This window comes from Eptesicus fuscus, chromosome 7 (assembly GCF_027574615.1).
Source record: "Eptesicus fuscus isolate TK198812 chromosome 7, DD_ASM_mEF_20220401, whole genome shotgun sequence".
NCBI classification, from domain to species: domain Eukaryota; kingdom Metazoa; phylum Chordata; class Mammalia; order Chiroptera; family Vespertilionidae; genus Eptesicus; species Eptesicus fuscus.
The window spans coordinates 87,642,851-87,670,590 of NC_072479.1; the positions used below are offsets into that span (position 1 = coordinate 87,642,851).

The window sequence follows — 27,740 nt, forward strand, 5'->3', positions numbered from 1 at the left end:
GCATGAGCTTTTGGTTCACAGAGAGCTGGGTTCCAATCTTGCCTCTGCTCTGCCTTCGAGGCATGACCCTGACAAGTCACTTAGCTTAGGTAACAGTTTTCTTATCTGTAGAGTGGGGGATATGAGATCTAACTCACCCAGAGAGGTGTGAAAGGCATAGAACCTGTGCAAAGAGCAGGGTATTCAATAGGTGCTCAATAAATCATGGCCATTATGTTATTATCATCATGGGAGAAATGCCCTTGACCATCAATTCTAGTTCCTTTTAATATTCACAGCTTCACTACCCAGCAGGATTTCTACTATGTCCCAGGCTTGAGGATTCAGAGATGGCAAGCATGGCCCTTCTGGATACGCAGAGAAAACATGTGTATCCCTAATTATAATAGACATTTGTGAGCATACAGATACACTTTTGCTCATAGTATCTGTACTATGAAAGAAAAACAGTGACCATACAGATATAATTGGGGAGGGGGGTCACAGCTGCAAGGGGCCACCCCAAGTCCTTTTCATCTTAAAACTTCCACTGAGACCTCCTTCCTCTCCCTCTCTCCTAGCGCTGAGCTGCCCACAGGGTCAGGTGTACCTGCAGTGTGGGACCCCCTGCAACATGACCTGCCGCTCCCTCTCTTACCCGGATGAGGAATGCACCGAGCTCTGCCTGGAGGGCTGCTTCTGCCCCCCGGGGCTCTACCTGGATGAGAGGGGAGACTGCGTGCCCAAGGCCCAGTGCCCCTGTTACTATGACGGTGAGATCTTCCAGCCCGAAGACATCTTCTCAGACCACCACACCATGTGGTAAGTGCAAGCACCAGGGAAAGGAAAATGGTCCCCCAAGTCCTTCACTTCACAGATGGGTAAGCTGAGGCCCCAGAAAGGGAGTGTCTTGTCCGCAGTTGCACAGGAAGTCAGAGCAGAGCTGGGACTTCGCCCAGGTCTTCTGATTTTCTTACTACGCGGGAAACTAGAATTGCAGGCTGGCAATAGGATTCCTTGATCTTTATTGCCAACAATCATGTGTTGGGCCCTTTGCTAGAACATGAAATGGGGGCTCTCCTTGTCCCCCTCCCCTTCAGCCTCTTGTCAGTGTCTCAGGTTGAAACATTTGAACCAGAAGAAAAGACAGCACAGAAGTGTTGCCTCAGTGGTGCATTGCCGTCGTGACTTGCTTGTGCATGTTCTTGAAAAATAGCTCTAAATAGTGCCTGCTTCTTGCAGCCCTTCGTCCAGGCCCTCTGTCACGGCCAGTTTCCGCAGGGTTGTCATGGTCACAGAAAACATTTGTAGCAGGAGCTTTGTTGGGCAAACAGTTCCTTGGCACCTGCTCAGTCCCTGGTGCTGGGCTAGAGCTGGGACATCTAAAGATGATCCAGACAGTGTGGGCCCCAAGGGAGCTGACAGTCTACTAGGGAGACCTCTTAAAATGTCCTGATTTTGGAAAATTTCACACAGATATAAAAGAGAGAATAGTGTAAGGAGCCCTAATGCATTCATCCTAGCTTCAATGATTATCAGTATTTTATCATTCTTAGTTTATCTATTCTTTCCTCCCCTTTGCAACTGGAATAGTTTACAGAAAACCATTTCATATGAAAATACTTCAATATGTATTTCTAATAGATAGCACTTAAAAAAACCTAACCATAATACCATTACTAACCTAAACATTAACAATAGTTCCTTGATAACATTTAACATTCAATCCATGTTCACTTTTTTTTCCTGATTGTCTCAAAATGTCTATTTTTAATTGGTTCATTCAAATCAAGGTTCAAACAAGGTCTGCACGTTGCATTTGGTATAAAACTTTTCTCGTCATTGCAGTGAGATTAACTTGCAGCCCCTCTCAATTTAATGTACCCCCAACAGGTTGTTTACACTTGTACTAAAGTGATTGTGGCCATTAGACTTGGGTTTCAGTGAAATGTATTGATTATACTTCTAGACTGTGACCTCCGCAAGGGTAGAGAACATACGTGAGACCCAGATCCCCAATACCTAATACTGTTCTGGAAAAAAGTAGGTAGAACCAATGTTTGGAGATGAAGTAACTAATATTTGGTAGACTCACCATAACAGAGACAAAAATCTCTACTCCTTCAGAACAGGAGAAGGTTGCTTTATGGTGTGGTTCCCTCAGAGTGAGTAATCCAAGAGAGATGGAAGCCACAGTCTTTTATAACCTCGTCTTAAGTGACATATGGTATGTCGCTGCTGCCATGTACTGTTGGTCATATAGACCAAACTTGATACATTAGGGGAGGGGGTTACACAAGGGTGTGGCTACAAGGATGTGGGGATCATTGGGGACCATTTAGGAGACTAGATGCCAGGAAAATAGATACCCATATTAGGGGACAGGGCTGGGATTGGAAGATAGAAATAAAATAAAAAATTAAAAAATCGAGTCCTTTATGCAAAGCCTATGCTGGATCCTGGGAATAAAATGATGAACAAGAGCAGTCATGGTTTCTGCATTCTTGGATCTTATAGTCCAGTGAGAGAGAGAGAGAGAGAGAGAGAGAGAGAGAGAGAGAGAGAGAGAGAGATGTTAACCAATAAAAACCCAAATATATGTCAAGCTGCAGTGGGGTAAGTTCTAGGAAAAGGAGCCCAGAATGAGTGGGAGGCGAGGAGACAGAGGTGGTGGTTGTAGTGGCTCTTGCAAAGCTGGGCTGTGTTTTTTCTCCGCAGCTACTGTGAGGACGGCTTCATGCACTGCAGCACGAGCGGAGCCCCGGGAAGCCTGTTGCCACAGCACATTGTCCTCAGCGGTCCCCTCGGTCCCCTGCCTCACCGCAGTGAGTACTGGGCCCTGGAAGGGCGCTTCCTCCCGCTGCCCAGACTTCTCATGCGTGGAGGAGGGGTGGGCTGCTGCCTGAGGTGCGTGTCCATTCAGACACGGGCCAGGATCGCCACTATTTCTGTTCGTGTGAGTGACTCTCAGAGTAGACACACCTTTCTTTGTATGTGTGAACCCAAGTTGTTGAGGCAGGAAGAATTTTTTTGTGTGACCTGGGAAAGACTGAATTGTCTGCAGGTGGGTTCAGTGAGACCTCTAATTTGCCCCTGGTGACCTCAGCCCAGTGAGCAGCTCTGGGTGAGTCGGTCGCCTTGATTGTGGTGAGAACACCTGCCTGCAATGGCCTCCTTGTTCCTAAGGACTTGCTGGCAAGGACACTTCTTTAGAAAGTGGATCTGAAAGAGGAGAGTTTGGACCTGTCTTTCTTGGTTCGAAGGTCCTAATAGTTGCTGCTGTTTCAGGACAAGGCCTGGAAGAGAGAAGGGGCCGACCCAGCACTGGTGGGACCATATTCACATTTATGGGTCATCCTTGCTTAGATAGGACCTCCCAGTAGCAGAGAGAGAATGCCTTTAGGCAGATACATGGGCTATTTTCAACCTCTAGCTTGAGCTCTCCTCTCTCTGCCTCTCATTTCTTCAAGATGCCCTCTTTCCTTGTGGCCCAGCTCTGTGCCATGTGTTTGTCTGCCAGCTTGCCCTGGGTGAGAAGACTGGTTCCCCCACATGATGGACTGGGGAGTATCTCTCAGTCTGGAGCTGTGTCAAGGTCCCAAGCACTGGGTGGCTCACAAGTTGAAAGAAAAACTTATGACCTTGTCCTATTCTGTTCAGCCTGCTGTAACAAAACACCACAGCTTGGTGGCTTCTAAACAGAAATTTATAGCTGACAGTTCTGGAGGCTGGAAGTCTGAGACCAGGGTGTCAGCATGGTTGGCTGAGGGTCTTCTTCCTGGTTCATAGCTGATGCCTTCTCGCCGTGTCCTCACATGGTGGATGGGGCTAAGGAGTTCTGTGGTGTCTCATAAGGGCACTAATCCCATTTGTGAGGGGTCCATCCTTATGACATAATCACCTCCCAAAGGCCTCACCTTCTAATATCATCACATTTGGGGTTAGGATTTCAACATATAGATTTTTGGGGACACAAACGTTCAGCCCATAGTCAACCTGAAGGTCACTGCAACCTGCCTCTTTCCTCTTCATGCATCTTGGTCACATTCCCCCTTTCCCTTTCATTGTGCCTCTTGGGTCTGTCTTTAATGCTCAGAGTCTTCTAATCTAGTCACTGGAAGGGATTATCCTTTTCAAAGTCGGGAAATTCCTAATATTCTGTGTGACTTGGAAAAGCCATTTAATCTTTCAGGGTTTCGATTTCCCAACAAAAAGTTTCCATATAAAAATAAGGCTAGAGCCTAGCTGGTTTGGCTCAGTGGATAAAGTGTTGGCCTGCAGACTGAAGTGTCCCAGGTTTGATTCCAGTCAAGGGCACATGCCCGGGTTGCCAGCTCGATTCCAAGTAGGGGGATGTGCAGGAGGCAGCCAATCAATGATTCTCTCTCATCATTGATGTTTCTATCTCTCTCTCCCTCTCTGAAATCAATAAAAAATGTTTAAAAAATAAAATCAATAAAAACATATTTAAAAAAATAAGGCTAGCCGAAACTGGTTTGGCTCAGTGGATAGAGTGTAAGCCTGCAGACTGAAGGGTCCCAGGTTCGATTCCGGTTGGGGGCACGTACCTTGGTTGTGGGCACATCCCCAATAGGAGGTGTGCAGGAGGCAGCTGATCGATGTTTCTCTCTCATCGATGTTTCTAACTCTCTATCCCTCTCCCTTCCTCTCTGTAAAAAATCAATAAATATATATTAAAAAAAATAAGGCTAGAGATTCTGGCTTCTGTGCCCACAGGAGATTGTAAGTGGTATGTCTAGTAAGATATGTTATGCTATGAAGTGCATCAGGATTGTTGAAAGAAAGGTGCTGTATCAGTCATCTGCTGTCATTATTTATTCAATCAGCCATTATACCTGCTAATTGTCAGGAAATATGATATATCAATGAACAAAATAGACAAGAAACCCTGTGCTCATGGAGCACATATTCTAGTGGGTGGGGTGGGAAATAAGTAAAATATATAGAGTATCAGATGGTGGTCATGTGGAGAATGAGAAAGCAGGGATGGCCGCGGGGGTCTCACGGGATGGAGTGTTGCAAATGTAAATAGAGTTGCTGGGATGGCCAGTGGCTGGACAAAGGGTGACATGTGAGCAAAGGCCCCTTTCAAGTCTTTGTGACGAAGTTAGTGGTAACAATTTTAGCAATGTCCTTTTGGGGCCCACAGAGGTTCCTTTCTAGCACCCAAACCCAGGTTCTTTAAAGCTTGGGTCTGGACATTTCTACCATGCATCCTGGTTCAATGCAACCCACTACAGCAGGGTGAAGGGGGATGTGGAGTGTGGCCATCAGAGGGATGCTGGGATCCAGAGAGATCCCTTCCATGTAGGCAAAGGTCAGAAGCTCAGTTGAGTAGACGAGGCTGCCATCTGGTCCCACACAGGAAACCCAGCTCAGACTAGACCCAGCAGGAGGTGGGGCAGCACCCCATCCCAGGAAGGGGCAGCTCTGTGTCTCTGGAATGGAGTGACTGCACCTAGGGGACCACAGCACAGTATAGAAGGTAGGTCTATTCACCCAGTCACTGACGGCCTCTTTGATTTTCCCATCTCCAAGGTAAAAGGAGCTTGTCCTGCCGGCCCCCCATGGTCAAGTTGGTGTGTCCTGCTGACAACCCGCGGGCTGAAGGGCTGGAGTGTGCCAAAACCTGCCAGAACTACGACCTGGAGTGCATGAGCATGGGCTGCGTCTCCGGCTGCCTCTGCCCCCCGGGCATGGTGAGCCACCCACTGCTGCCAGGGGTCGGCAGCTGTCCATTTTCCTGTAGGCAGAGAGAGAGGAAGAAACAAGAGTTAAACCAGGATGGGAACCAGGTGGCAGTGGTAATGGGGGCAGGGGTCGGGGAGGTCCCATGGCTGAGTCAGCCGCCAAAGTCAGGAAGGGAGATGGTAGGAAGGTGTCTGGGTTTGATCCTGATGAGATCTGACAAAAATGCTTAGTGCACAGAGGTGCCATGGGAAGCAAAGCAAGAATTTCCAGAAAACTCAAGTGATAAATAGGCACTTCCACTAGAATTTTTTTAGCCACCAGGAGCCCTTCTTAGTAGGTGTCTTCTTTCTCAGGGTTCACAGTGGTTTGCAGCCACCTGGCTCCTATGTGCCTCCTATGGTGGCCATGGTCTGAGCATGCCCAAGTCTTCTTAACCTTCCTCCCAAGTCTAATCTTAGAGGTCATTTTGAGTTAAAAATGTTATATATATGTTATTCTTTTCACCCTGAAAACCAGGAGAGATTCTGGATTTTTCCCTTTCAAATGCATCTTGTCTTCTTGGTTTCTTTGACTACAATTCCTCAGACCCAAAGTGAGTGGTGAGGGGCAGGGGTTGTAGAGGCAAAAATAGGAGGGAGGCAGGATGGCTTTCATATGGCTGTAAAGGGCATAACAATGCCCAGGCCTCGGCTTGAGGGGCAGTGTCCAGGGCCGGGGGAGTTGTCCATATTCTGTGGAAGGCACTAGGACCCATCACCGGTGGCCCTCAGGAAGGCTGCCATTGGGTGTGTGCAGGGCAGATGGTCTATCTCTTCCGTCCAACCAACCCTTTCTCCTCCAAGACAGAGACTAGCTGCCACTCATTCTCCCCTGGGTGACCCCCTGTATCTTAGCCTCTCAGGATTCTGGAACTATCTCTCCTAATGAGGGAGCTAGAGATTGGCCCTAAACTAGAAGGTCTTGTTTGGTGCCTTGGCAGAACAAGGAGGCTGTTCAAGGAGGTATGTAAGGAGGAGGAGAAATAGGAGAGGGGCAAGGAATAGGAGAGAGGATTGCAAGCTTCCATGTTGTTCTTTTTACCCCGAAGGCCCCTTATTTTGACTGTCCCTTCTCCATACCTAGAGGTGACATTCTCCCACATCAGAGGTGGCTCGGGCAAGAAAAGGGACATCCTTCAGGAGTTTGCATCAGCGTCAGGGACTCTTTTCAATGAGCTTTTTTTTTTTTTTTCCCCCATGAAGGAAAGAGTACAGATAGTCTTAAATATTAATAACCACAATGATTGCATGATTGTCCCAAAGCCCCAGCGGAGAGCGAGACCTCAAGTACAGGATGTGGCCGTGCTGTTAGGAGCTCACTGGCATCCCTGAAGCCTCTGGCAGACATCCCGAGGACCGTCTTTGGGTGTCTGTCTCTCACCTCAGCCTCAGGGGCTTGTCAACTGGAAAGCTCATGGTCTAAGAGATTGGGTTATTTTCACAACTGCTTCATGATGATGCCGACTAACGTGCAAATTGCCGAGGCCAGATTCGGCAGAGCAGAAAGGCCTGGGTGATTTATTAAGTGCACAGCGTGTTGGCTGCTGCACAGGACACGTGTTCCTGGACACAATGCAAAGAAAAAGGATCTGGAAACACCCCGTTTGGGCCCATCTGACGGTGCAGACATCCTTCCCAAGGGTGCTTCTCTGTTTGGCCGTCCCCTGTGGAAGGTGGTGAGGCTGTGGCATGTTACCGAGGGTTTGGGGGGAGAGGTCAGGAATTCTGTGTTCAGAGGACCTGAAAGGGGGGAGGGAGTAGTTCTTTCCTGTGGGGGCAGGTCTACTGAGAGCGGAGAGAGTCCCCGAGTAGGAACAGGGGTCCGAGGGCCGCGTTCTCAGTCCAGGCTGCACGACTTTCTGGCTCCTTGCTCTTGGACAATCATCTACTCTTGCTCTGAGCCTCAGTTGCTGGGTCTGTAACGTGGACACACTGCCTGTCCTGCCTTCATCGTATTTGCTGTGGGCCTGAAGGAGTTGTGTGTGAAAGAACTTTTAAAACCAGAAAGTGCTGTCGAATCGTAGGAACAGCTTTCATTATTGTTTTCATAAATCACCGAGGGTCAGTCTCAGAGGCTGCACCCATCTGCTCTTCTAGTCCACGGGAGAAACACAAAGGGCCCATTTTCTTAAATTTCCAGTCTGTTGTGGACCAAAGCTTTCCTAAATATAGTAGAATAATCAGAAAAATGAAACAAAGTAGCAATTACATACAACATATGACACCTTTGATTTTTATTAGCTACACCAGGTGTATATTACTCAGTCAGATTGGCGTAAACCCCTCCTCTAAACACCTCCTCTCCATGTCTGTGCTCACATCATCTCAGACCGACGCTGGCCCGTGGACCACACTTGGATCAGCGCTGCTCTTGGTTGAAGACTGCCTTTCAAAGCATCTCTCAGTGCTCATTGCAAGGCCAGCAGCACCGGCTGGAAAATGCTGGGCACAGGGAGAGAGCAGGGCGGGCACCTGTCTAGAGCAGAGGTTTTCTGGTTCACTCCACAAGTAGCAGCTGCCATTGGATCCTGCCACTGGTGCCCAGGGCTCCTTGCACGGAACAAGAGGGTGGGCCTACTTGTGATAAGTGGTTGGTGGAGAAGCAGCATAAAAAAGGCATTGAATTGGAACCTAAAATTCTAGGTTTGAATCCTGGCTCCTGACATTTCGTTAATTGAGTGGCAAGTCACTTAAAATCTTTGTGTCTGATTTCTATCACCTCTAAAATTGGGTTAGAAGGGGTGTTGTGAGGACTGAATATGACAGTGGCAGGCACATGGATGTTGCTTAGTAAGTGGTGGTTTATGACGGCTATTATAAGAAGTTCATGGAGGAAAGCCATAAATATTATGAATGGAGATGCCCTAGTAAATTTTCAGACATGGGGAGCAATTTTTTTTGAGACCCTACTGTCCACATTATGAGGCCACTGGATCAATAAAATGGGGTTGCACTAGAAAATTTTAAAGTCTTTTTCTTTAGTTCAGAGGCACTTGAGTGAACCACTTGCCTTTAAGTTAGAATGTTACCTGATTCTACCAGGAGGTGGCAGCAAAACACAACCTACTGCCCACTGTTCAGTCCTTCCAGCCACAGCTGGAACCCTCTCTAGGAGCATCATCGAGGGGCAGAGTGAGAAGGAACCCCTAAACGCAGGATTTCAACCCCTTCCAACACACAGGAGGAGACCAAAGAAAGAGAGGAAGCAGAACCAGTCAAGGATACATAGTTGCATGGTGGAAATCCTGGTCTCCTGATTCCCAGATTGGATCCTTCAGAGGCTGGGCCATGAGGTGCTTTGGAGGAAATGTAGTCCACTGCCTGGGAGATGTTCACTTCCCTTTTGAAATCTAGTGGCTGCATTTCCAAACTGGTACCCCGTTCTGCTGGTACAAGGATACCTGTTGGCAACTGGGAAGTGTGTTAATTTCCCTGTGTGTTAATTTCTTTGATGCCCAGTCATCTCACAGGCCCAATATGAAGACTGGAAAGACTTTGTCACTGTTTTTAGAAATATAGAGCTTGGGCTCAGGGGCTCATCCAGAGCGGGCCTCACATGTGGGCATTGTAAATCCTATGAGATATCATTAAAGAGGTCCCCATCTTAAAAATATCTCCTACACTTCATACAATTTGTCAGCTAATCAGGCTCACTAAAATATAATAGGCATAAGTTCATTTTGGTTAACAAGCAAGAGCTTTAAAGAAGCTTGCAACCTTATAAATCCTCACGGGAAGTCATTCACACCTTAGTGTGAATTATTTCATCAGCTTTTTTCCCCTTCCTAGCGAACATATAATTGAAATCAGCTGCATTGAGCTGGAAGTATTGATGGTGTGGGAGAACGGGAAAAGGACAGTAGGAAGGCAAAAAGGATTTTGAAGAATGGGTCATTTTGAGTGTGGTGTTGATGTTTTGGAGTGGGGAGTGGGGAAGATGGGGCTTTTTCAGAGAAGAATAACAAAACCCATTTCTTCCTACGTCATAATTTTGGGGGGGGGGGGGCTGCTGATCAAGACCTGGTGCCACGCTCTCAGTGTGAGTCATTCTTACTGAAGATGTCATGAGTGGGGGAACAATAGTGACAACTATTTCTGCCTGTTTCCTTCTGAAGTCTTTGAAGGGTTATTTGTCAACTTTATCTTATTAATCCTTTGGTGTCCCAAAGCGGCAAATACTAGGCAGAGATGGTTTTCTTCATTTTAATCATGAAATTGTATGACTTGCCACAAAATCCACAAAATTAACTACTAGGGCCTGCTCTAGTAGCCTACTGCGGGGGCCTGAAGCGGTGGGGGCCAAACATGGCGGGGATCTCCCTTTTCCGCGTCCCGTGCGGAAAGAGAGATGAACGAACTGGTTCTAAATGGAGGCGGCTAGGGATTGAAAAATATTAGAAATAAAGAAAACAAGACGCAGAAATAGATTTATAAAGCTGGGAGCTGGGTGGATCTTTCTGTGCCTTGCTGAGGCCAGAGAACAGATCCAGACTGCAAAGCTGGTGCTTTATTTACAATCAGGGACAAACAAGGTAATCTACAATGTTGTTGTAAGTTTCACCTGTTTTGGCAGCACTTGCTGCCCCTCCCACAGCCCACTAGCTACCCAGGAAGGATCTAGGGAGCAGTCACAAGATCAAGCTTAATTATGCTTAGAGGACTGAGCCCTCCAAGCTGGGACTTATTTGTGACTTTGCCAGCAGGTCAGTCCGAGGCTTAACCCTATAACTGCTTCCTACAGCCTACCCCACGTGTCTAGCTAGTTCTCATCTAGACCCTGTTCACCTGTTTTGTGCTTTTATTTTTCTATCTGCATGAATTTCTTTAATGCTTCAGGCTGGTGTTATCTGATCTCTCCCGTCCGGAGCTTCCTGCTGAGGTGGGGCCTGGAAACCGCTCCTCTCTTTTTGAGGTGTTGCTTTGTCTCCCTCCAGCTCCGATGTAGGGATCTATTCCCATGCCTCTGTCATCTTTCTAGCAGTCCTCATTCTAAAGGTCCTTTCTTTTATTAAATTATAGTTAACATACAATATCATATTCATTTCAGGCATACAACCTAGTTATTCAACTTTTATGTACCTAATGAAGTGATCACCATGATCAATCTAGTAACCACCTGACACTGTACAAAGTTATTACGATATTATTGACTATATTCTCTATGCTGTACATTACAACCCCAATGATTTATTTATCTTATAACTGGAAATTTGTGATTCTTATTTATCTCCCCCACTTTTTCCCCTTTTCCATAACCCCTTCCACTCTGGCAAAAATTCGTTTGTTTTCTGCATCTATGAGCCTGTTTCTGTTGTGTTTGTTTTGTTTTTTAGATTCCACATATAAGTGAAATCATACAGTCCTATTTTAATATTGTAATCCACCAATTAGTAATCTGCTTTTACTAAAATAAGTCAGGGCAGAGAGGGGCACAGAAGGAGCTGGCAGTGTAATCTCATGGCCAAGCTGGGATTTGAGCTTTGTGTTCACTGGAGAAGGGCTGGGCTGCCCGGGACTCAGCCCTGGGCCAGGGGAGGGCTACCTGGGCCATGGTGTGCAGCACTTTTTTGTCAATGGGCTGACTATCTTGAAGAGAGGTAAAAACATACAACATGCAGACTAAGAGGCCTGGGAGCCCTCTACCCAGCCTGCTGTAGGCGATGGGACAGCATGTGCTCTGCCGAGGTGAGCTGAGGGCTGTGTTTCCCGGAATCCACCCCTATGCATCCTGCATCACTTTTGTCTCAGCTAATTCTTCTGATATGAAGCTTGTTTTCTGGTCTCCATTAACTGTAGGAGTGTTCTGTGTTCCCCAGTAGATGCAATATTTATGTTATTCTTAGAGTAGCCACTAGGTGGCAGGCCTCAGCCTAACAGCTGGCAAAGCTTGGGAGGATGTGAGAATGACCCCTAATTGTGACAGCCTTTGAAGCCTGTAGAGACATTTTTAAATCCCATCCCGATCCTACCAAGCTGCCACCTTTCCTACTAGGTGACTAAGCTCGTTGTCTTCCAAGAACAGTAGTCCTAGGAGGTAAGAGCTACCACGAATGTGGTTGATCAACACCTTCCTCACTCTCTGCAACCCCATCCTGCCCTTTACTTGGGCTCTAAGGACTCAGGAAAACAGCTGAGGCTGGGGAAGGTGATGGAGGTCACCTTCCGATCCTTTCCACCACCCCCCCACCCACACACACTGTTTTAACCTCTGCTCCTTGATCTGAAAGCCCTTTGTCCAGCCCAAGAACACCTGCTCCCAGGGCTTCGTCTTGTTTCATGCCCTGGGAACTCAAGCTTGTCTGGGGAGTGACCGGATCACACAAGTCCTGAGCCATCCAGACTAGGAGCTTCTCAACCCTCTGGTTCCTCTAGAACCAACCATGGTCCCTTCACTGGAGGGCGACCAAGGCTGTTTTAGATCACTTGGCGGTAGCCACGCCAGAGCAACACCCAGGGCTGCCTCTTGCAGGTGGGACAGCAGCAGATCTACATGTTGGGGTCGGAGTGGGTTTGGCCAGCTCTTCCTGAGCCCACTGGGGCCAGTAGGTCTTAGTCTTTCTTCCCTACCCCAACAGATGAGAGGAGCATAGCATGCTCATGTTGTAACCTCTGTGTCGGGGGAGGGCAGGGAAGTGGAGCATCTGTGTGTGTGTGTGTGTGTGTGTGTGTGTGTGTGTGTGTGTCACGATCTCAGGGACTGTGTAAGGGGGGCACATGTGCGGCCTGAGCTAGTCCCCAGACTCTGGTTTTGGTCCATCTCTGCCTGTGGCCGGCATTCAACTTTCACCTCCAGGGTAGTAGGTGCATTAATAATTCATTCATTCCTTTTGTTAAATATATTGTCCGTTGTCTTCAATTATAAACATAGTATTTGCTCATTAAAGGACATTTGGAAAAAATATTTAAAACCAAAGTAAAATAAAATAAAATTCTTCTATCCTAGCCCACCATCTGGAGGCAACTTTTATATTTCCTTTAAGTCTTTTTTTTTTTAAATATATATATATTTTCATAATTGGGACCATATGTATGTACAGGTTTTTTCTCCCCTGTTTTAAATATTAACAGCATAAGTATTCCTCACATCTTTTAAGATTCTCCCAAAGGCCCATTCTAATAGCTCCATGGACACCATCACCTGGCGAGTCCTTAATGGACTTAATCACTTTTCTATTGTTGAGTACTTGGTTGCTACAATTTTTTCCCCCAATGGTAAATAATTCTGTGTTAACCTCCGAACACGATGCTTTTACTTTCGGAGAAATCATCTGCATGGAAGTACTGGGGCTAAGAATATGTGCATCTCAAAGTTTTCTGATACATGTTATCAAAGAGTCTTCGTTCAGGTTCCAGGTGACCATGCCCCCATCAGGGTCTGAAGCAGAGGGCGGTCAGAGAGTCTTCAGCTGAGCTAGGGAGTATCCGTGTAGCCAGGTGCCTGTGTCCCCCAAGCCCAGCCAGGGCATGGGCTCCCTGGCCTGACCTCAGGCTGAGGCTGCCTCCCCAGCAGGGCTCTGGATCACTTGCTGTGGCCCCCAAGACTCTTGGGTTGCTTTCCCTTAGGTCCGGCACGAAAACAGATGCGTGGCCCTGGAAAGGTGTCCCTGCTTCCACCAGGGCAAGGAGTATGCCCCCGGAGAGACGGTGAAGATCAACTGCAACACTTGGTGAGGCCCTGGGAGAGGCTTATGTGGGGACTGAGCTATTGCGGGGGGGGGGGGGGGGAGTCAGCAGAGGTGGGGATGAAGGTCAAGATGCTAGGGGAGGGGGCGTTGGTGGGAGGCAGACCTGGCCAAGGACCTTTGACCCTTGCTTCCAGCACCTGAGGGAATGTGGTTACTTTTTCCTTTTTTGAGCCTCTGTGTCTCTATCTGTAAAATGGGGAGAATCTTTATCACATCTGTGCTCACCCGCATAGACACTCTTTTAGAGGTTAGTGTGTCCGTTCAGAGAGATGGGGCCTGAAGAAGATGAGGACCTTGCCCCATATCAGTCATTGCACATGTGACCAAGTCACCAAAGGGCGTGGGGTTGGAGGTTCCTTCTCTGGCCTTCTATTGCCCCCTAAGCATATTGCCCGTGAGTGTGCTTATAGTGACACCATTTGAAAAGGCACCCTGTGAGAGTGGCTGGCTTCTCTTCTCCCTTCTCCTTGGCCATCCTTCACGTAACCCTCTGCCCTGTTAATTTACCATGTCTCTGACTTTGGGGCTGTGCATGGCTTTACAGAGAGGCCCATGTGGGCAGAGGCAGGAAGGCGCTTAGCTATCTGGGGCCTGAGGTCTGAGCTCACCGCCTCTGACGCACAGTGGGCTTCCTCATGTCGGCTCCGGTTACCGGGCGGTGGGACGCGGCGTTGTGGCAGTCAGCAAGTCGCTGTAGATTTAACCATATAACTATGTGCACACACACAAAACCTCTCCTGGCAGAAGTGCACGGTTCATCACTATTTGCCCGACTCAGAACTTTCCTACTGCTCCGCCTTGTTTTCCGCATCAGCCTCGGACGGCATGCAGCCTCAGTGTCTGTTTTTAAAAAATATTTATTTTTATTGATTTCAGAAAGGAAGGGAGAGGGAGAGAGGTAGATAGAAACATAAATGATGAGAATCATTGATCAGCTGCCTCCTGCACGCCCCACACTGGGGATCGAGCCTGCAACCCGTGCATGTGCCCTGACTGGGAATTAAACCGTGACCTCCTGGTTCATAGGTTGATGCTCAACTACTGAGCCACGCCGGCCAGGCAGTGTCTGTTTTGTAGAGACCCTGAGGCTACTCTCAGGCAACTTCCAGGGAGGCCGGGCTTTAGCAAACTTGTAGCAGGCGGTCTACAGAGGGTCTGGGTCTCTTCCCTGGGCTGCCTGGATCACCCGTTCCCTTCTTTGCCTCAGTTTCCCCCTTGTAATGGGAGTGCAGCACGACTTCCCTCTCTCCTGCTGGATCCCCCACTTCTTGAGGCTTCCTGGAAGGTTGGGTGGCACCTGGAACATTCTGTCCCTTCCTGGCCTTCTCATTCCCCAGTGCCCACATGGGCTCCTCACACCCCTCATACCCCTCACGCCCCTCACACCCCTCACACCCGCCACCCTGCCATTTCTGTTCCTAGTGTCTGTCGGGACCGGAAGTGGAACTGCACGGACCACGTGTGTGACGCCACGTGTTCCACCATCGGCATGGCCCACTACCTCACCTTTGACGGGCTCAAATACATGTTCCCCGGAGAGTGCCAGTATGTTCTGGTGCAGGTGAGAGAGAGGGATCGGCGGGGGGGGGGTGCTGTCTGTCCTTATGTGGGGGGTGCAGTCTGGAGTTTCCAGGCCAGAGTCTGCTGCTCTGTCCATAAAAACGACTCTAGGCTGGTTTCTCCAGTGACTGTCCAGCACCTGAAAGAAGGGCCTACATAGGTCAGGGCTCGAGCCTCACGTGATTGCCATCTTCCTTTACTTTACCTGATGGAGACATAAACATAGGACAGAAGCTCGTTTGTTGACTGGGACTGTTGTGGGGCAAGGCTACTGTCAGCCCAAATCAGCACCAGAACAGAATTAGAACAAGGCATCTGCTCCTTTTGGCAGGCAGCCTTGGTCAGGGGCAAGTGGGGAGGGAGCGAGGCTGGGTTGCAGGCTGTGTTACCCTCCCTGCTAGCACCCTGTGGAGTGAATAACCCACACAGCCTTAGGCAGCAGCCCTGGACAGGGGTGTGGTTGAAATGACCCCTGGAGTTTGTTTCCCACCCTCTGATTCTATTGCATTCTCCACATTTTCTTTTCTAACCTGGTGCAATTCAGAGTGGGCAAGAAGGGGGGTGGGCACAGGAAAGCTGCACTGCCCAGCAGGATGAGAAAGAGCCTAGCTGGTGAGTGAGTGCCCTCTGCCTTCCTCTCCCCTGTGCGTGGATTCCTGTAAATTTCTCTTGCTGGTTGACACCAAAGTGGGTAAGCAAGGAGGGATGGGGGCTTTTCTCATGAGGAACGAGATGGCTTGACTCTGTGAAGCTTTAAACAAATGTGGTCTCTCTGTCTCCATTCTTGGGAGGAGGAGGAGTGGGGGCTTGGTATGGTCTGAGGGAGGCCACAGACCCGGAAGCCTTAGTCTCAGAGACTGAGCTGTAGGGTCCTGTGAGTCAGGCAGTGAAGGTGATTGAGCGTGCACGCCTGCTCGGCATGCTGGGAGTGGGGCAGAACCAGCACCCTGACCTGCCATGAGCAGAGCATGCTGGGAGTGAGCAGTCTCACCAGTTAGCCATGTGAAGAGCATGCTGGGAGTGAGCAGGGGCACTGACTAGCATGTGCAGAGCATGCTGGGCGTGAGCAGGGCCACTGACCAGCTGCATGTAGAGCATGCTGGGAGTGAACAGCAGCAGCAACTAGCCAAGCCTCCATGACCCACACCAGAGATGACTTGATGCCAATCTTCTGACCTGGGGAGAGGTGGCAGGAATAATATTTCACCTCTTTCCCCCAGGATTACTGTGGCAGTAACCCTGGGACCTTTCGGATCCTGGTTGGGAACGAGGGATGCGGCTACCCCTCAGTGAAATGCAAGAAGCGGGTCACCATCCTGGTGGAAGGAGGAGAGATTGAACTGTTCGATGGAGAGGTGAGTGGCAGCCCATCCTTTCCCCCTCAGGCCCCTTGTTCTTCTGTGGGCTTGTGAAGAGCATGTGCCAAGCATTCGTTTAGAACTTGCATGAATGGAATATTGTGCAGCCATGAAAGAGAGTGAGGTGGAGCTTTATCATCTGACTGTGACATATTCTCTAAGAACAAGCTACAGATGCGTATGCATAGCATGAGCCCATTTTAGTGAAGGTGAAGAGATAAGCATGGAGAAGGGTGGTAGTGCTATCCACATAAGGATCAGTGCTTACCTCTGAGGGGTGGAGTGGACACTGGAGGGCAGGAGGACTTTTCCTTCTAATTATATGTATATAGAATATATATAGAATACAATTATATATACATATATTATATATATGCATATATGAATATGTATATTTTGGGAAGTGATGGTGTTTCAGGAATTTTTACTTTCTTTTACATTTTCAGTTCTTTTTAGATAAATCTTTTTTAAAAAGAGCAATAACCAGATCCAGGCCCCGTATAGAGCTTTGACATGGTTCTCAGAGGGTATGTAAGAACCACCAAGGAGACCTTGTTTAAGATGTTGAGCTTGGCTGGTGTGGCTCAGTGGTTGAGCATCAACCCATGAACCAGGAGGTCATGGTTTGAATCTTGGTCAGGGCAAATACCTGGGTTGTGGCTCGATCCCCAGTAGGGGCATATAGGAGGCAGCCAATTGATGATGTTTCTCTCTTATCGATGTTTCTATCTCTATCCCTCTCCTTTCCTCTTTCTCTAAAAGTCAACAAAAACATATATATATATATAAAAGCCTAAGCGACCGAACAACCGATTGAATGACTGGTTGACCAGTCACTTTGATGTGCACTACCACCAGGGGGCAGACGCTCAATGCAGGAGCTGCCCCCTGGTGGTCAATGTGCTCCAGACAGGCGCCAGACGCAGGGCTCACAGCTGGTGAGCACCACTGTGGTGTCGCGAGCCTCTCCCACTTGGGACTCCTCTCCCGCTTGGGACTGACTGGGCACGAGCCTGCAGCAGGCACAGTGGGCCGGGATGAGCGTTGAGTGGGAGCAGCAGGCAGGAGCGGCAGGCAGCGTTGGACTGCTGGTTTTGGCCTCATCCCCGCAGGCCACACCGAGGGACCCCACTGGAGCATGAATCCATGCACCCGGCCTCTAGTATTTTAATAAAGAAATAAAATCAATTGCCCAGAGATGCTTAAAATCATTGCCACATTAAAAACCTATTTAGGAGGCCACATGTATTTAATGATCAAGTGTCAAAAATTCTTTTAGGGAAGTGATGGATGATCTTCTGCTAGCTGGTTTTGTTGTATTTTTAATCTCATAATTATGATTTTGCTGCCACCTCTATTATTGCCCCTTAGTCAGAAGGTTCTTGGAGAGTAATAGGTGGGACAGACACAGAAACATCCAGGCAGGTGCTGGCCATGAAGGGACGAGCTCTCACTGGATGGGGCAAATGGAGCTCCATGGAGACAGACATGGGTACTCCCTCTCCCTGTCTCACGCTTCGCCCTCCTTCAGGTGAATGTGAAGAGGCCCATGAAGGATGAAACTCACTTTGAGGTGGTGGAGTCCGGCCGGTACATCATTCTGCTGTTGGGCAAGGCGCTCTCTGTGGTCTGGGACCACCACCTGAGTATCTCCGTGGTGCTGAAGCAGACATACCAGGTCAGTGGCCTTCCTCCACTCTTCCTCATCTTGTCTGTGACTTGCTGTTGGGACCTTCTTCAGTTTCCTGAGTAGTAGGAAGTAGACACTGCGCCTCCTGATGTCTCAGGGGAAGGTAGGTGGTCTGAAAAGGGGATTCATGAGCAGAATCTTCAGAGAAGAGAGGGAGTGAGCCATGCAGATATCTGGATGAGAGAATTTAGGCACGTGCAAAGGCTGTAGGGTGGATGATGTTTGGAGTGTTTGAGCAAGGATGCCTGTGGCTAGAGCGGAGGGACTTGGGGAGAATGGTCGTTAACAAGGGTAGGGAGGAAGCAGGGATCATACTGTGGGGGCTGTTAAGCCATGTAAAGACCTTGGGCCTTTTGTCCAACTCTGGGAACATTCTTACTTGTTTCCCAGTAATTCTCCATGTTGAAGCAAAATAGGAACAAGTCACATCTCTTTGTCCCAAGACAGGGCTCCAACTATGTTGTAAGAGTAGCATCTTTTCTTTTCCAGGCCAAATATTTCCAGTTCCTCCCCTAGTTCTTATGTGATGGTTTCAGTTCATTCAGTAATCACTCATTGGGACTTGTATACCAACACTGTGATAGGAGAACATGAAGATGAATAAAATCTTATGTCAGCCCTGGTAGCACTTGGTATACATGAGAACCCTGGCCAGCCTGCTATGAACAGGTTGCTGTTTACCAGGTAAAGGACTCCCGTGTCCATAGTGTAAAGTAGTCAGACCTCTGCACTCTCATTGATGCAACGATGAACTAGCTCCTCTCTCTGCCCCACCCCTTACTGGGGAGCGTGATGGCTTGTATTGGAGATTCCAGAGCCAAGGCTGCCTAATTCCCACTTGGCCAAGTATAGGACGTAGGCAGGTTGTCTCTCTTTGTGAATGATCTTTTTTTCTTTTAACTTTAAAATGAGGTCAGTGAGGAAGGCCAGGAAAAGGCCTTGGCAAGGGCCAGGCTTTGCTGATCACTCTGGATCTCCATCCCTGCCTCCCCCGACCCTCCTCTTCTCAGATGAGCGGCCTCCTTTGCTGTCTGGAGCCCTCCTTGCCCTGAGTCAGAATTGGCCCTGAGGTTTGCAATGCTCACGCTCTCAACTTGTCATCAGGAGCAGGTGTGTGGCCTCTGTGGGAATTTTGACGGCATCCAGAACAATGACTTTACCGGCAGCAATCTCCAAGTTGAGGAAGACCCCGTGGACTTTGGGAATTCCTGGAAAGTGAGCCCGCAGTGTGCTGACACCAGGAAAGTACGTTTAGGGTCTCCTTGTGGGCTGCGGGTGGTGGGTGGGGGGTGGTATGCCCTGCAGTGGTCGCAGGGCTCGGAAGAGGGCCTCTCAGATCCTTTCGGGTTGACTGTTTTGGTCTATTTCTGTTCTCTTGCCTTGTTCCCCAGGTGCCGCTGGACTTGTCCCCTGCCACCTGCCACAACAATGTCATGAAGCAGAGCATGGTGGACTCCTCCTGTAGGATCCTCACCAGTGACCTTTTCCAGGAATGCAACAAGCTGGTGAGGGCTGCCGGGGAGCCAGAGGCAGAGGAGCGCTGAGGGCTGGCCAGTGGCTCGGGCACTCAGAGCACGAGTGTCTAATTCTGGATCCGGCCTGGGAACCTTTGAAATGATCTTCATGGGGTCACCTATTTTCTCCCTTTATTGGCGCAAACCGGGAAACAGAAAGGATAATCGGCAGTTTATGGGGAAAGCAATGCCTGGCAAGTCATTTTTCTTCTATGCCAGGCCTAGCTGGCATCAGCTTTTCTTCTGGACATCAGTTTTAGAGCCTGTGCCCCCTGAGTTATCTTGTCTCCAACTCTAGAGCCAGGAATTTTGTTTTCCTGTTACCTCACTATATCTTCAGTTCTGAGTACTCTATCCTCTCCCCTCAGAAAACCCTACAGCTCCTAGGTCTTGTCTCAAAAACCCTTTTCTGGTCTTAGCTCCAGAAAAGGGTGTTGAGGCCTCATTTTATGGCTTGTTTCTGTGCCTTCCTCTCCAATAGTGGTAAGCAATTCCTCAAACACGCATGCTGCTGTGTAGCACCACCACCGTGGGCGTGACTGGTTAGATACCTGTATCTCGGTTCTCTTTCTATTCATCCAATGATTTTTGGTCCCTGACGACGCCAAAGACACTCAGGATTCCCTGCTTTGATGGAAATCCTGGGCATCTGAATGGGAACAGTGGAGACAGTGAGAGGAGTCAGGGGAACCGGGATTGTTGGAGGGTGTTGGAAATAGTGACCCAATCAGTATCTGAATTCATTCCTTTCACAGCAACCCTGAAAGAGGCCAGTGTATGTAGTGGCATGTTTGGGGGGAAGGGAAGGTCGGCACAATTCCTGTGATTGAATGTGGATGGTGGATAGGCTACCTCTTCATGTAGACCTGGGGTCGGTCCAGGAGTACACAGGCTGGTCCTACTCTCCAGCATACTAGTCTCATAGCACCGCATAGGGCAATGTGAGTGGGTCCTGATGTATTCCTCTCTCTTCTTGCTGAATGGAGGCAAGGGAAATAGAGTGAGCAGTGTGTGTGTGTGTGTGTGTGTGTGTGTGTGTGTGTGTGTGTGTGTATGTGTGTGATGTGTCTATGTAAAAAAAACACCCAAACATCCATGAGGTTGGGAGTCGGTTTTGGGGATGGATGGATGGATGATTGAGCAGATAAGTGGACAGAGAGAAACAAATGTTCTTTTGAAAAATTCTTAGACACACCTATTCTATGAAAGACTGGTTTTACTTAATGTTTCTTGCTGGAATACAGATTAGAAGCTGGAAATTCTGCCTTAGTACCCATTCCCTCTTTGGAAGCATTGACCTACATTTCCCCTCCTACCCTGGATCCCCCTTTCCCATACTCTGACCACCAGAACGTTCCCATCCAGACTAAGAGCCAGAGTGCCTTTGTCTGGTCGCAGGCCTGGGCCACCCTGGTGCTCCCTTGCAGGTGGACCCTGAGCCGTTCCTGGATGTTTGTATCTATGACACCTGCTCCTGCGAGTCTATTGGGGACTGTGCCTGCTTCTGTGACACCATTGCTGCCTACGCTCATGTGTGTGCCCAGCACGGCAAGGTGGTGACCTGGAGGACAGCCACGTTGTGTCGTGAGTCCTGGTATCCCTCAGGGTCTCAATCCCCCTCCCCTGAGCTCTTGTGCATCTAGACATTAAGACCTTAAAGTGGGCGCAGGATGGACAGAAGAGAAGTCAGAGCTCTAGTGTGGGGATGGATGGCAGAGGGCGGAAGGGAGTTAAGACACTGATGTGAGTGAGGAGGGACAGGGGACAGGAATCAAAGACATTAATATGTAGAGACCCTTACTCTGGAGAAATTCTGGAAGAGGGAGAAGAGGGAACAGTGATGAAAAGAAGAGGGAAGTGAATATATGTCTTTAACTAGACACTATATTGGCCAATATGAGCGATCAACTCATCCATTTATGTAGGGTCTTCCTTCCTCGGGTGTAAGCAGCTGATGGTTTCTATATGGAAAACCAATTCAGAACCACTGGGTTCCTGGTTTAGGTGCTTTACAAGTCCAGCAGCCTCTAATAGTGGGGACTCCTGTAGTTCTTTTGTCCCCAATGTTCTCGTCACCTCCCCCAGAGCCATCACCACCACCACAGGTCTCACCATGTCTGTCTGGGGCCTGGATGCAGTCCTGGCATCTCAGCAGGCATAAGACTGCCTATGCTTTAATGGTTACGCTCATTTCTTGTCTACACAGCCCAGAACTGCGAGGAGAGGAATCTCCGGGAGAACGGGTACGAGTGCGAGTGGCGCTACAACAGCTGTGCCCCTGCCTGTCCCACCACCTGCCAGCACCCCGAGCCACTGGCCTGCCCCGTGCAGTGTGTGGAGGGCTGCCATGCACACTGCCCCCCAGGTCAGCCACCTGCCCTGGGTGGGGGTGGATGGAGGGATGGGACAGTTAGTCAGGAAAGGTGATTCCTTGTCCTACATCATCTCAGCCTTGCCCCGTGGTGCCTGCTCCCCAACCCTATAACCCTGGGTCCTGTTTGCATATGTCCTTTCATCGGAGCCAGGCCAGCTATGATTTTTGTCAAATTGAGCTTCTGTTTGCTTATTTATGGGTCTATCTCCTGGAGCAGCACTTTTTCTAAAAAAATGTTTTTATTAATTTTTAGAGAGAGAGAAAGGGAGAGGGATATATAGAGAGAAACAGCATTGATTGGCTGCCTCCTGCACGCACCCTTCTAGGGATTTAGCCCCAAACTCAGGCCCCCTTTAGTTAAAGGTAAGTCTTCCTTGTTGTAAAGGTGAGTTTGGGCTCCTGATGAGAGGTTTGTCATGCAGGGAAAATCCTGGATGAGCTTTTGCAGACCTGCGTTGACCCTGGAGACTGCCCCGTGTGCGAGGTGTCTGGCCGGCGCCTGGCCCCCGGAAAGAAAGTCACCTTGAACCCCGGCGATCCTGAGCACTGCCAGATTTGGTAAAACCTGGTTCTTTGAAGCATGAGTCTTATTGTCTACTCTGGGGACCTGCTCAGAGGTGTAGGTTTTGGGAAAATGCCCTTGCTGTGTGAGTCGTGAGGTAGTTTTTGTTTAGCTTGTTTTTCTTTCAGGACAGACTAGATTGCTTCTCCAGAAAACATCTCTTAAGAGAACCATTAGGCTTCTGCTTTATTTTATTTTTTTATATTATTAATCCTCACCCAAGGATATTTTCTGCATTGATTTTTAGAGAGAGTAGAAGGGAGGGGGAGAGACAGAGAGAGAAACATTGATGTGAGAGAGACACATTGATTGGTTGCCTCCTGCACTTGCTCTGACTGGTGCCGGGGATCAAACCTGCAACCCAGGTATGTGCCCTTGACCAGAATTTAACCTGGGGCCCTGCAGTCCTCAGGCCGATGCTCCAACCACTGAGCAAAGTTGGCTAGAGTCCATTAGACTTCTTAATCTCTTCTCGCTGAAGGATGATGGGTGAAGTCTCACATTGTTCCTGGAGGTCACATCTAGTCTATGAAAATCAGGCTTCCTTTTTATCGGAGGTGGGAATGGAGGGAAGGAAAGTGAGGCAGAGCCCTGACCCCTCAATGTGACTTAGACACCTCCGGGCCACAACCCAGGTCTCAGGACAGGGCTTTTGTAACTGGGAGGGAAGACTCTGGGTTCTCTCACCCGACTGCCTCTGGGAGTGGGGGAGCTTGGGGAGGTGAGAACGAGTCCTCAGGGTGAGCACTGAGCTTTCTGAAGTCCTGCTCCTAAGTAAGGAACGTGCATTTGGATGTTGATATATTCATATATTCAATACCACTTCTTATGGGAACTTAAACTTGAGAACTTAAATTCACTGGGGAAGGGGCCATGGCCACAGCTGCCAGAGTCAGATCCAGCCACAGCCATCTGTATAAACATGAGTGAACACTGCCCGGGGTGAGTTCTCTAGCAAACACAGGAAACTAGAAAGTATGTCACTCAGGCACTGTTAGCAAAGATGGGAGCAATAAATCGTGTGGGCCACGAGGAAGTGGGAATTAACTTCCCGGTAAGACCCTGCCTATCCACTCGCCCTCTGCTGAAACGGAGACTAAGGAATGAAGGAAGGGCCCGGATGCTGGCGTGGGGCTCTGAGCCACAGGACATGAGTGTAGAGCCATTTCCCCACCGCTCTCTGCTGGCCACAGGGAGGGGCAGCTACCAGGGGCAAACAGGGGTGGACAGTAGTTCCAGGAGCATCGCCTGGGAAGTTAGCCACAGGCCACACATCCCAGGGCTCTTGGCCTTACTGGGAGTGCTGAGGGCAAGCTGCCTCGAAGGCCAAGAGTTTACAGAAGAGAAGGTCCTAGCCTGGGTTGCATCTTTGGTCTGGCATAGCCTGCCACTCTCCAGGACACTGGTGGAAGGGAGAAGGGATCAGAAGGCCGGGAAATTTGGACTGGTAGTGTAGGAATGTGAGTCAGGGGCAACTGCTCTGCTAAAGACTCGTGGTATGTGCTTGGGGCTGGGTGCAGGGTCCAGCCAGTTCCTGGCATGTGGTAGGTGCTTCCATATGTCTGCTGGAGGAATGAATGAATGAGCCACTGACTTCCCCCCGTCTAACATTTTGGGGACCCCTACATGCTACTCCCAAATGCTTTGCCCTGTTAGCTAAAGCTGGGATTTTGAATCTTTATTCATCTTTCCAAAAATATTTTAGTCCAGTTTTTCCTCTCTTTATGAAAGCCCAATATATTAAACATAGTCCAAAATTCATACAGTTTAAATCCTGTTATAATAAACTAGAGGTCCAGTGCAGATTTGTGCACTGGTGGGGTCCCTCAGCCTGGCCTGCTCCCTCTCGCAATTTGGGACCCTTCGGGGAATGTCGGATTGCTGGTTTCGGCCTGATCCCCACAGGTCAGGCTGAGGGACCCCACCGGTGCATGGATCCATGTACTGGGTCTCTAGTATGCCTATAAGATCTTTGGTTAATCTCTTCCCGCCCGTCCCCCTCCCTCTCCCCTCTGAGATTCATCAGTCTGTTCCATGTTACCATGCCTATACATTGAGCGTCTCCCCCCTGAAGGTCAGTGTGCATCATAGCTACCAGTTGAATGGTCCAATAGTCGCTTATGCTTATATAGAGAGAGACTAGAGGCCCGGTGCATGAAATTTGTGCATGGGGGGCGTGTGCTGTCCCTCAGCTTGGCCTGTACCCTCTCCAATCTAGGACCCCTCGGGGGATGTCCAACTCACAATCCAGGACTGCTGGCTCCTAACCACTTGCCTGCCTGCCAGCCTAATTGCCCCTAACTGCTTCTGCCTGCCAGCCTGATTGCCCCCTAACTGCTCCCCTGCCAGCCTGATTGACGCCTAACCGCTCCCCTGCTGGCCTGATCACCCACAACTACCCTCCCCTGCCATGACCCGCCTCCTCCGCCAGGACCTGCCTCCTCTGTGCCATGCAGAGCCGCGTGACCCCCAGGCCTCACTGCATGGAGTGGCCACCGGGCCCCGCCTCTGCTGTGTATGTGGCCATCTTGTGGCAGCCATCTTTGTGGCAGCCATCTTGTGACAACATCACATGTGAGGGCGTGACGCCACCTAGGCTTTTATTAGTATAGATACCATAAAGCATTTATCTTCAGTAGAACATTTACAAGTCCTGGTCAGTGTCAACATTTTAGAGCAATATTTATCTTTGGAGTTACTTGGCAGAAGGTTTGGGTTGTAATTAAATATTTGTATTGCTGGAGATGTAGTTTGATAAGAAACTAAAATCTACTTTCAATGGCTGTGTAGATGGCCTGGAAACAAGAAAGATTCTTTTTCAGGTCCTAGTAAAGTTTGGCTTGTGGAATCCAGGGAAGCCTTTGCTGTGTGTGTGTGTGTGTGTGTGTGTGTGTGTGTGTGTGTGTGTGTGGGGACGTATGTTAAAAATGATGTCTCACTTGGGTGGAGAGCGACCCATGGGAGCTCAGTGCAGGTGGGCCAGGCAGGCAGGTGTATGGAAACAGGAGCAGTGATTCTGAGTAGGGCTGAGAAGCGCTCAGAGCCTCTTCAGGAACCACTTCTGTTTCTCTCCCTCTGCAGTCACTGTGATGGTGTCAACCTCACCTGTGAAGCTTGCAGGGAACCCGGAGGCCTAGAGGTGCCCCCCACGGAAGGCCCGATCAGCCCCACTACCCCGTATGTGGAGGACACCCCCGAGCCGCCGCTGCACGACTTCTTCTGCAGCAAGCTGCTGGACCTGGTCTTCCTGCTGGACGGCTCCTCCAAGCTGTCCCCGGCAGAGTTCGAGGTGCTGAAGGCCTTTGTGGTGGACATGATGGAGCGCCTGCACATCTCCCAGAAGCGGATCCGCGTGGCGCTGGTGGAGTACCACGAGGGCTCCCACGCCTACATCCAGCTCAGGGACCGGAAGCGGCCCTCGGAGATGCGGCGCCTCGCCAGCCAGGTCAAGTACGCGGGCAGCGCAGTGGCCTCCACCAGCGAGGTCCTCAAGTACACGCTCTTCCAAATCTTCGGCAAGATCGACCGCCCCGAGGCCTCCCGCATCGCCCTGCTCCTGATGGCCAGCCAGGAACCCCAGAAGTTGGGCCGGAACTTGGTCCGCTACGTCCAGGGCCTGAAGAAGAAGAAGGTCATCGTGGTCCCGGTGGGCATCGGGCCGCACGCCAGCCTCAAGCAGATCCGCCTCATCGAGAAGCAGGCCCCCGAGAACAAGGCGTTTGTGCTCAGCAGTGTGGACGAGCTGGAGCAACAAAGGGACGAGATTATCAACTACCTCTGTGACCTCGCCCCCGAGGCGCCGGCCCCAACTCAGCCCCCTCCTATGGCCCAAGTCACCGTGGGTCCGGAGCACTTGGGGGTTTCGACGCTGGGACCCAAGAGGAACTCCATGGTTCTGGATGTGGTGTTTGTTCTGGAAGGGTCGGACCTAATCGGCGAGGCCAACTTCAACAGGAGCAAGGAGTTCATGGAGGAAGTGATCCGGCGGATGGACGTGGGCCAGGAGAGCATCCACATCACGGTGCTGCAATACTCCTACACGGTGACCGAGGAGACCACCTTCCGCGAGACACAGTCCAAGAGGGACGTCCTGCAGCGGGTGCGGGAGATCCGCTACCAGGGCGGCAACAGCACCAACACGGGCCTGGCCCTGCAGTACGTGTCTGAGCACACCTTCTCGGCCAGCCTGGGGGACCGGGAGCAGGCACCTAACCTGGTCTACATGGTCACAGGGAACCCCGCCTCTGATGAGATCAAGCGGATGCCTGGAGACATCCAGGTGGTGCCCATCGGGGTGGGCCCTCATGCCAACGTGCAGGAGCTGGAGAGGATTGGCTGGCCCAACGTCCCCATCCTCATCCAGGACTTTGAGACACTCCCCCGAGAGGCTCCTGACTTGGTGCTGCAGAGGTGCTGCTCCGGAGAGGGGCTGCAGATCCCCACCCTCTCCCCCACCCCAGGTACGTGGGCACCTTGCACAGGGGCCATGCCTTGGCGGAAATATGCCTCTTGGGTTCTAATCCCGGCTCCCCTGCTCTGTACCTTCGGTCACATCCACCTCCAGAGTGCCTGTGTCCTCACCTCCCAGGCAGGGAGAAGCATCTGTGATCCTTTATTGAGGAGGATCTGTTCTTGTAAATTCAAAGGTAATGCAAGTCTATTGTTAAAATTTAAGTAATACCAAATATAGGGAGTAAAAAAATATTTATTTATCACACAGCCTCATCCTACCCAATCCCACTCCCTGCCTTGGAGGTAACCTGTAAAATTTGTTGATAATCAGCTTTTTGACCACACTGGATGGATGCAATTATTCTAAGTAGCTGATACTCTCTGGGGGCAAGGCCAATAAATGGTGACAGGTAGCAGTTAAGTGCTCAGATTCTGTAGCTGGACTGCCTTGGTTTGAATCTCACCTCTGCCACTGGGCAATTATGGCAATTTTGGGGGTAATAATTTTGGGCAAGTACCTCTGTGTTTATCAGTCTCCTCATCTGTAAAATGGGGATAATAATAGTACTTTTTTTGAAAAACGTTTAGAACAGTTCCCAGCACACAGTAAGTGCTTGCCACTCTGCTATGATTATCGCCTTCAGAATGGATACTAATGTCTAATCAATTCCTAGTTCTTGAACATCCTTATTTGGTGTGTCTGGGACCATCCCAGAATAACTAGCTTTCTTTTAACGTCTCTTTATCCTCCCACTTTGTATGAGTGCCTTTGCTTCTTTGTTCTTGTTTTAATCAGAGCCACAGATTTATTGAAAT

The 27,740-nt window shown here is 49.6% G+C and overlaps 1 protein-coding gene across 1 annotated transcript in view; it reads left to right on the forward strand.

Annotated features, from left to right (window-relative positions):
• VWF (von Willebrand factor) overlaps nt 1-27,740 on the forward strand; it is a 115,683-nt gene that overhangs the window by 48,545 nt on the left and 39,398 nt on the right. Inside the window, exons 16-28 of the mRNA XM_008144811.3 lie at nt 561-801; nt 2,698-2,804; nt 5,539-5,699; nt 13,293-13,396; nt 14,837-14,975; nt 16,195-16,329; nt 17,864-18,010; nt 19,127-19,267; nt 19,414-19,527; nt 20,964-21,120; nt 21,743-21,901; nt 22,333-22,468; nt 25,554-26,932. Coding sequence (XP_008143033.2) covers nt 561-801; nt 2,698-2,804; nt 5,539-5,699; nt 13,293-13,396; nt 14,837-14,975; nt 16,195-16,329; nt 17,864-18,010; nt 19,127-19,267; nt 19,414-19,527; nt 20,964-21,120; nt 21,743-21,901; nt 22,333-22,468; nt 25,554-26,932 — 3,120 coding nt within the window. The remainder of the gene's footprint in view (nt 1-560; nt 802-2,697; nt 2,805-5,538; nt 5,700-13,292; nt 13,397-14,836; nt 14,976-16,194; nt 16,330-17,863; nt 18,011-19,126; nt 19,268-19,413; nt 19,528-20,963; nt 21,121-21,742; nt 21,902-22,332; nt 22,469-25,553; nt 26,933-27,740) is intronic.